The sequence below is a fragment of the Platalea leucorodia genome (assembly GCF_965183815.1).
Source record: "Platalea leucorodia genome assembly, chromosome: Z".
In the NCBI taxonomy this organism is placed as follows: Eukaryota; Metazoa; Chordata; class Aves; order Pelecaniformes; family Threskiornithidae; genus Platalea; species Platalea leucorodia.
The window spans coordinates 88598483-88607986 of NC_138858.1; the positions used below are offsets into that span (position 1 = coordinate 88598483).

General features: G+C 50.5%; 1 protein-coding gene across 1 annotated transcript; it reads left to right on the forward strand.

Moving 5' to 3' along the window:
• Nucleotides 1-313: 313 nt before the first annotated feature.
• On the forward strand, nt 314-9361 carry NCAPH (non-SMC condensin I complex subunit H; the record flags this gene model as incomplete). The annotated part of the gene is made up of 17 exons (XM_082335802.1): nt 314-506; nt 597-690; nt 1023-1115; nt 2163-2301; nt 2851-2969; nt 3304-3493; nt 4077-4168; nt 4324-4529; nt 5004-5152; nt 5699-5802; nt 6246-6368; nt 6687-6794; nt 7482-7649; nt 7975-8091; nt 8335-8420; nt 8749-8824; nt 9302-9361. The coding sequence occupies exons 3-17, from the start codon at nt 1068-1070 to the stop codon at nt 9359-9361; spliced, it is 1785 nt and encodes a 594-aa protein (XP_082191928.1). The 5' UTR covers nt 314-506; nt 597-690; nt 1023-1067.
• Nucleotides 9362-9504: the final 143 nt, after the last annotated feature.

Genomic DNA, 9504 nt, shown 5'->3' on the forward strand with positions numbered 1-9504 from the left:
TCTTCCTCCTCCGAGGCGGGCTTTGCCACCCCCCGGGGGGCAACCCCGGGCCAGCGAGGGGGGCGGGCGGCTAGCCCAGGGGCGGCCGGTCCCTGACAGGGACCGAGGGGCCGCGCCCCGCCCCCGCCGCGGCCGTTGCGCCCGGCGCATGCGCGCTGTGGGCGCGCGCGGCGATTCAAACCCGACGGGGCGGGGCGGAACGCGGCTCGTTCGATTGGTCGCCGGCCGACCGAACCGCGCGCCGATTGGTCGGTAGGGGCGGAGTGGGCGGGGCGGAGGCAGCGGCGGGCCTGAGGCGCCGTGAGGATGAGCGTCCCGACACCGCGCCGGGCCCCGGCCGCCTCCCCCGCCCCGCGGTCCCTCGGCGGCACCGGCACCCCCGTGCTGGCCGAGTGCCCCGGTAACGACGATGAACGCGAGAGGCAGCAACGCCGGCGGTCGAGGGCCACCGACGTCCATCTCAGCAGCACCGACTCGCCCCTGGGCCTCGCCTCACCCGCGCCCAGGTACTGCCGGGCCCGGTGTGAGGATCTGTGGGGAGGGAGGGGAGAGGTGCGCGGAGGAGGAGGGTCCCCAAACCACCGTGTCTCCCCCAGGCAGGCGGAATCATGGCTGCCGGCCCTCCCCCGCTGGACCAACGCTCAGATCTCGGACCATTACAGCACCTGCATCAAGCTCTCCACCGAGAACGTGAGTCGGCCGCCTCGGGGAGGGCTCCTGATCCCGGCCCCTCTCACGCCGCCTCCCTCTGGCAGTGGTTGCAAGGCCGGGAGGGATTTTAAACTCCTTGAGCCTTGGCTACGTAGTTATTCTTCCTCCAAGCCCTCTGAGCCACGTCCCTGATCCAAGCCATGCCCAGATCTGGGCCTCTGTTGCTGCCTTCCCAGCAGTAACAAAGCAGGACGTGGCACAGACCGTATCCCCTCGGTCCTGCTGCAAATACCCCTGCGGGATGAGGGTTCGGTCCGTTTTGACAGGTGTCATTTTCCAGGGGGTCAGTTCTGAGCTGTGCTTTGTTTCAGAAAATCACCACGAAGAATGCCTTTGGCTTACACCTGATAGACTATATGACCGAGATCCTGAAACAGAAGGACTCTGAACTGACCAACTTCAAGGTGAGAGGAATCCCTGCCTGGTCACGGTGGTGCTTTGTCTCCGACCGGCATTTAGCCTAAGGTTTAGTCAATAACAAACCTCAAATAACGCTGAAGGTAACTGAGCTGGTTACTTCCACTAAAAACATCAGGTAGAGGCAGCACGGTCACTTTTCACAGAAGCTTACAGTGTTGAATCCTTTTGTACCACAGAAATTAAAGGCTGAATTCTTTCAGTTGTGGCCCTTCAAAAGGAGAGCTTGTTTAAAAGTGAGACTTGTGGCGCTTCTGAGGTAAATACTGTGTGTTACAACCAGTCACAAAACAAGGCTGGAAAAGAAATGAAGTTAGTGTGCCTAACTCCCGGGCTAATTTTGATCCGGGATGGATCAGAATAAGAACTTGCCAGGGCAAAGATTTACTCGCTATAATAGTTCACTGATGCTAGGAGGGAGAACCGAATTCTTGGGTGAATGAACAAATGGCAGAGCTTTTGAACGTGGCCTCAAGGAATCCCTGAGCTAGCTGTGTTATGGTTGGTGAAACTGAGGAAGGGATGGGAAACAGCGCACAGGTTTTGAGTGGGTGGTGCTTCTCCTGCTGGGGGGGGTGTCTGTTATCGAAAAGGGCACTTGGCATCTCCTGCACTTCACCTCTTTTGACTTCGTAATTTGGGAAAATAGAATGATACCAAGAGGATGACCCAAAAGAAGGCATGAAGGAGAGGTGGAGGGGAGAGGTCTCTTGGCAGATGCAAATCTGCACCTTTCTGCTTCTCCCCATTGCTTAATCTTGGCAATTTTTTAAGTGTTCTTCTGTGTGATCCCTTCTAAAAGACCTGATAAACCAAACTGTAGGCTCTGCCTGGGAAGACACATCTTAACCCTTGCTGTGCACCTAGGTCTCCAGCAGATTTCAGGATAAATCCTTTTCTGGTTGTTCACAATTTTGCTTGTAATACAGAGCATTCAGAAATTCAGGTCTGCAGCTTGTCTTCTGCGTTTGCATCTTCTAGATTAGAGTTTTTCCCTTCCAACTAAAAATTACATCCTTTGTTCCTCCTGTCAGATAGCAGCAGGCACGCTTGATGCCAGTGCGAAGATTTACGCTGTGCGCGTGGACGCGGTCCATGCAGATACCTACAAAGTTCTTGGAGGCTTAGGCAAGGACTTCGCACGTACAAAAGATGTGGACAGCCCGGAAGGAGGTGTGCCATTCGCTTATTTTCTGTTAAGCTGTTGCTGTTCCACCTGCGCGTAAGAGAAACGTCAGAGTACTTACATAGCACCTGTGAATTTCAAAGCGCTTTGTACATCTAGGAGAGTACCACTAACTTCATTTTTCAAGGGCTGGGAAATACCAAATTAGTTTGCCTGGGTGCTCGAGCAGGGAGGGTTGAGATGAGAACCTGAATCTGTTGCTCAATCCTGTATTCAACGATTTGGCCTGTCAGATTTGAATGCAAACCAAAGCTGGCCTAATCTGAAACATAAAGAATGAAGTGCCCCACTCTTTGCTGTCCTTGGCTTTGAAATGAAAATGTGCTGTTGAGATAAAGTAGAGTTGACAAAAAGAAATGCAGCATCCAGCCAATGAAACATTGGTGGTTCATGTTAATAGATACCTACTTGGGTAACTTCATGCCCTCAGGGTTTTTGTGTGTTTGTCGTTCAAACTGAAGTAACAGTTGTGCTATCCCTCCATAGGGTATTTTAGCAAGTTTTCTAAGTGTAACTTGTTCTTCTTTTCCTTTTAGAAGACAGTGCAGCTCCTGAGGCTGTCAAGGCGGTTCAGAAAAAGAAAAAGCACTCATTCAAAACTGTCGAGCGGAACTTGAATAACATCAATGTGTCGGATGCTAATCGCAGATGTGAGGTGGGTGGAGGGGGGCTGCTGTAGCAGCTGCGTTCTGGTGAGGGAAAGGAGATGTCGTCTCATCTTTTTCATTTCTATTGTTTCCTTATTGTGCATTCCTCTCTTGGGCTCTAGCATTCACATGCACGTCTGTGAATTCTGCTATTACAGCAAGATTGTTCCTAGTCACGTATATTCCTCCTGTGTCAGGCAGCTGTGAGAGCTCTCTCCTTGCTGAAAAGATGCGTGGGTCATTCTCCCTTTGGATCTGTACTTAAATGTCTCCTGCAGAGACCTGCTTCATCCCCTCCATCTACTCCATTCCTTGATTCTCTGCTTCGTTCCCTACCTGTAGGTTGATCCCATGTTCCAGAAAACAGCTGCATCTTTTGATGAATGCAGCACAGCTGGCATTTTCCTTACCGGGCTGCGTACCCAAAGCTGCCACAGTGAGCTCCTCTTTGACTCGAAGATCGTGCCTCTCCCTTCTTCAGAGACGCTCACGCTGCCAAACTCTGATCCTGTGAAAGTGACGAATTTAAAGCGTGAGTGCCGGTAACCACTAAGCAAAGGGGCCCATCCAGACCTTTTGATCCCTTCCATCTCCCAAGCGTCCTCATTTTAGTCTCAGCCAGCTTGACTTGTGCTTTTGTCCACTGCTTGGCTACCCTGTGGCACCACTGGTCTGACCTGCTCAAGTTGAGACTGGTTGCTGGAAAAACAGAACCTTTGTACGTTTTAGATCACTATATGTAGCTTAACCTCTGGCAGGTCTGTCACACAGCACGTATGCGTGGTCTGAGCTGTGCAGCCGTTGAGATTAGTGTGCTCCAGGTTAAGGACTGACCTTCTTAGAGTGTTTTGAGCCTGTACATACTACCAAACCCCGCTGCTCTCATAAGATTCTCAGCGTTATGCCCACCCTCGAGTTAGGGTAGCAACCGAACTCTCCCTTTCTGCTGAGAAATGAGCCCAGCTGCTTTTGCAGTGAGTCCTGTGCTGCCCTATGTGCAAGAAGGGCTGTCTACATATGTGGCTTTAAGAATGATTTAATGCCTGGCACTTGTTTTAGGTGCTGGTTGCTTCATCCTATATCAGATCTCTCCCCCTTGCTCTCCTTGTCTCTAGGCCTGCTAGCACAGTGCATTGAAAAACGCCCCATCTGCTCTTCGCTGGCTGGTTTCCAGTTTACAAAGTGGGATGCTGAATCCCATGATGAGGTATGTTTGTTAGCTCTGTGCCAGGTGGGATACTTGAGCCTTATTCTGTGCTCACCTCCAAAGTGATCTCCGAAATACACAGGGCAGTGGGATGTTGCACTGCAGGGCCGCTGATATCCTGCAATTTTTTTCCTGAGCACTTTCTTCTCCTACAGTCAGTGTCAGCCCTGTTGGATAAATTTAAGAAGAGCGACCAAGTGTTCGATATCAATGCGGAGATAGACAGCGATGCGGAAGACTGTGTTCCCACTCTGCCAGATGACGACTGCAATTCTGACTCTCCCAGGAGCACAGCAGCAGACAAGATTGGGGAATTCACAGAAAACCTCAGCTCCTTTGGAACAGTCCGCAAGAGCGAGAGGTAAGTAGTCACAGAAAATCCATCGCTGTGCTTTGATAGCAAGTGACAACTTCTGGCAGCTCTCTGGGGAATCTTTAATTTACTGTGTACACGTTTCCCATCTGGCTATAGCTTGCTTTCTGCCTAAGTTTCGGATACGTCCAGGAATACATTACAGTAATATCTCTACCCTCCAAGAGGACCTTTTTGTGTGGTCACGTTTCCCCAGAGTGGTTGCTTGTCTGCTCACTCTGCTGCCCGGTTTCCAGCCTGCCCTTTGGCAAATCCACCTCTGTTTTTGCGGCAGCCTCGCAGACCCCAGACGGCGAACACCCGCAGTATCTTTCACTGATTAAAGAGCAGGAGTCCTGCGCACATGCTGGCAGAGGGAGCGGGCGATGTCTGTACAGAGCTGATCTGTATATTAAATGCATGCTTAGGCCTGGTGTGTGCCAAAGGAATGCTTTCACTGAGCAGCTTGTGTGCTCTTTCCAGAACTGATGCTGTTCCTTTTGGAGAGGGAGACATCGGGTCCATGTGCCTTCATCTCTCCATGAAACGGGGGGAATATTCCTACTTCAGTCCCCGAACTCTGTCAATGTGGGCTGGCCCAGAGCACTGGCGTTTCAAACCTCAACACAAACGTACGTATTTAGAGACGGCAGCTCATACACTACAGATGCAGCTACTGCCAGGTCCTGCTTACCTTAGGAGATGGGTGATGTCTGAGTCATAAAGTAGGGACAGTAAAGAAGGGGACAAGCCTGCATGGCTCTTTTCTAGCCAGATGGGAATCAGTACTGAGTTCAGACACCAGGATCACACGGTGATCAGTCACACCCGGATCCTTTGGTGTCTAACACATTCTCTATTGTTTGGGTTTGTTAATGATGGTCAAAGTTGAGGGGGTGTCTCTCACTGCAGCAACAGGAGATACTAGCACTAGTACAGCTCCTGCTGTTGTTTCCCACCTTCTGCATAAAAACTGAAGATTGCATTACACTTTCTGCTTCTATAAAAAGGTACTGATCCCTTTAAAACATGAAGCTCAGAACAACACCTGTTGCTTTCTGAAGGGAAAAGTCCTTGTAGGTGACCTTTCTGTGTGGAGCAGATGCTCAAGTTATGAGTGAGCTTGTTGTCCTTACTCTGTTACAAAGCACTGACAGTTTCCTTCCTTTCTGCTTTAGGTGCTGACTCCGAAAAAGAGGCCAAGAAAAGGAGTGTAAAGAAAGCATTTGAAATAAACTTTGATGAAGATATTGACTTTGAGGTATATTTCCGTAAGACCAAGGTACGTGCTGAGTTTCTGCCTCTTTCTGCTCTCTTTTGCGATATCAGTGTGTCTTGGAACTGTCGTCTGCAAATGGCTCATCTCATGCTCCTGTGAAACTGGTGCTGTAAACCCAACATCATGTATGTTCCTTGGTGCACGGTCTTCTGATTCTAGGTCACGTTACAAGTAGCGTTTTACCAACCTTAGGGTGGGGAATCAGGCTGGATTCTTCCTGGTTTATATTCTGTCAGTCAAAGAGACGCTGCAGGTCCAGCTGTGTGTCCCAGGATGTGGCAGAAGCCGCTGGGTGCACTGACTGGACCAGTGTGGAACTCCTCTTTGGAGGCATCTCAGAACTTGCCTCCTTTCAGACGAAGACCTGTGTTCAAAGCACTTATTTGTGCATTAATCTTCCAAGTAGTGGATAGCTCATAGGTAATGGTATTTATTACCTTCCCCAGGCATCTGTAACTCTAGCCAAATCCATTCTGGAAAGCCAGAATGTGAAGAGCACCACGCTTCCCTCAGACTTCAACTATGACCCTAACAACATTCTCCAGCTGTTCCTCAAACCAGCTGTTAAGGTAAGAGTCTTCTCTAAAAGCGCATTGGCAATGATTCCATGCACAAAACCACTCTTCACCAGATGCTTGAAGTGCTTCGGGATGCTCCTCAGGGCTGGAGACAGGCATCTCTCACTGAACTGACCCACCTGTGGGTGCCGAAGCGGCTGTGCTTAGCTGTTGTGCTTTGCAAGGGGCTTGCTAGAGGGCTGGTATACAAGGAGGAGGAGGAGGAAGAGCCAGCAGGCTGGGAAAAGGGGAGGTGATGAAGGAACAAGGCGCAGGCATTGCTTGGGGAAGTGTTTAGAGTTTTTTCTTTCCTGACCCCTGGTTCTGTAGCTCTGCAGGACGTCTGAGCCGGACAGCTCGTCGGATCACGAAGATGAGATCGGCGAGTACGACTACAACAACCCCAATGACACCTCCAATTTCTGCCCTGCATTGCAGGTAACTGGAACAAGATTTCTTTCTGTTGCCTGTATTTCATATGTGATGGGAATAATGTAGGAAGAATCTGTGCCCGGAATTAATTACTAGTGAAAACTAACTGGCGCTGCAGATTATGACAAAGCTGCAGGAGTCTCTGCGCAGACCCGTGTCCCCTCACTCTAACGACATCAGCTAAACTCTCTGCCGTTGGCGTTTGCCATTCAGCTTGTTGCAGAAACTCCATTCCAGACTTTTCCATACACCTGTGCCCTAAAGTAGGAATAAATGCCATCGCTCACCTCTGCAGTCATCTCTGCACAGTGAGGTTTGCTCCCAGCTGTTTTGAGCTCCCGTTGAAGTAGATTTCTTCTAAAGCTTCAGCTCTGCCAGGCCAGTGCTGCCTCCTGAGTGTGTTTGTGACAAGTCTAGTCTGGTCCCACGCTGGCAGGAGAGCCCTCGTCTCTGTTATCTTTCCCTGTAGAACAGTCTTTTGATATTCTGTGCTCTAGATCTCCCTTGGGTTTAGCCTTAGCCCAGCCTAAGCGCCGTGGGGAGAGGCTGAATAAGAACATGTTCCATGGGGAAGGCGGGCGGGTATCGCCACCTTCCTGAGAGGCAGGTGCTCTTGTTATCTCAGCGAAGGACATCTCTGGCTCCTCAAAGATGTCTCTGGGTGGCCTCACTGCTGTATCTCTTCTTGATCAGGCTGCAGACAGCGATGATGATAATGACCCCGTTCCATTCATGGGCGTCATGGAGGAGTTCAACCTTAGTGCCCCCCCTAAGGGTCAAGACGCTGAGCTCAACAGGGTTGTCAGCGATGTCAATATCACAACGTACGGAGAGCTGAACCTCATTGCTGAACCCCAGAAGGTAAGGACTCGCATTGTCGCCAAGCTGTGAGCTGCTCCCTGGGCAGGTCTGGAGCAGAGCCTCTCAACACTTTGGGTGGTTAGAAGTCCTGAGACGGCAGTTTCCCTGGTGCAGGATCTGCTGGGTTTGCTGCTGGACACTTTATTCCCAGATGAACCCTCGCATAAGAGAAGGGAATTAAAAATCAAATGTTTAGTAGTAAGATAGTATTCACCGTTGTTCCCAAGGAGACCCGTGTTTTGATTGTTCCTGTGGTCCTGATTGAGGATAATGCTGGTGCTTCTGCTCAGTTGCTCTCAGCTAACCCTAGACTTCTTTTCCACAGGTCAATAAGATAGCGATTCAGTACGCAAAGACAGCCAAGAAAATGGACATGAAGAGGTTGAAGAAAAACATGTGGGACCTCTTGACTGATGGACAGAACAAAGAAACAGTGGCAGAGGTGAGAGCAGGGGGAGCCAGATACCTCAATAGGCCTGAGGATAAGAGAATGCCCTGCGGGCAACAACTCCTGCAGAGGCAGTCTTGGGCAGGTTTAGCAGCAATTCCATTCTAGTAGTCTTGCTCCCACGGGATGGTTGGTAAGGACAGAATGAGTGTAACTTGCAGTGTTTTTTTCTCTGAACACAAGGCTGAGTACTGGGGAGTAAAATCTCTCAGTAGTGTCTGTCTTTTTGTTAAATAGATGGAAGGTGCAGAGAAAGAGATGAACACATCTGTGGTAGCAGGCGAGAAGGTCTTCAGCAGCATCACAAAGGAACTGCTTCACAGGTAGGGAGGCCCTAAAAAAGGTTGGACTGAAGATGGGGACAGGCTTCAGCAGAGCTTGGGCAAACACTGACCCCACCTGTGTCTATTACAACCTGCTAACTGAACCCTGATGGGGAAAAATATCTTCTCTTGCTCTGTGGGTTTGCCTGGGGGAGCTACGGGTTGCATTCAGCTTGGCAAATTCTTTGCTAGTGGGAGGGGAAAGGTAGAGAAAACCAGATCCCTGGGGAAGAGCTAATCTTTGGCGAACTGGTCCTTGCAGGCATGCTCCATCCATTGGGTTTCAGTAGGCTCTGGCCATCCTAACCTCCTCCCTTCTCTTTTGTAGGCTGCCTTCTGCGATGGCTAACAATCTGTCTGTCCCCTTAGCCTTCGCCTGCCTCTTGCATTTGGCAAACGAGAAGGTAAGCGCAGCGTGCACACAGGAGACGTGGTAGGAGGAGCGGGTGAAACTCACAGTTGAAAGCACCAGGAGCAGGGCTGTTTTCTTGCTAGGTCAGGGCTACATCAGGACTTCTCAACTTAAGTCCTTGTTTCATGCTTATAGCGAATGTAAATCGGGCTGATGCACTGGAACGAGAGCCCGTGGTTAAGCACTTGGAGCATTTCCAGCCTAACTGCGGTCTGTCCTTTCTTGTCCTTGGGTCTGGCAGCAGAGGGGTGAGCACTTTGTTGCTCAGTGTTCTTCTAAGCGTTGTGAGTGTTTCAGACTCTGAAGCAACAGCCGATGGGAAGCCTTGGTCTTGCGTGCACTGATGGTGACAGAAGGGGCTCAGGTTGTTCTGAACCTTCATTGTGTGGGTTTTTTTTATGCTGGGCCTTCAGACTCAGAGGGGAAGAGTCTGGCTTTGTCGAACTTAGCTTTTCTTTTGTATTCCCAGAATCTGAAGCTAGAGGGCACAGAGGACCTGTCTGATGTCCTAGTGAAACAAAGCAACTGAGCCCTGTGCGGAGCAGACCACCGGGGCTGACCCACAGGACAGAGCTCAGCTCCCCAGCTGACCGGTGCTCGCTCTGGACTATCTTATCAGTGGCAGATTTTTCTCCTCCCAGCACCGTTGCTGAGAAATCCTACTGGTCTCCG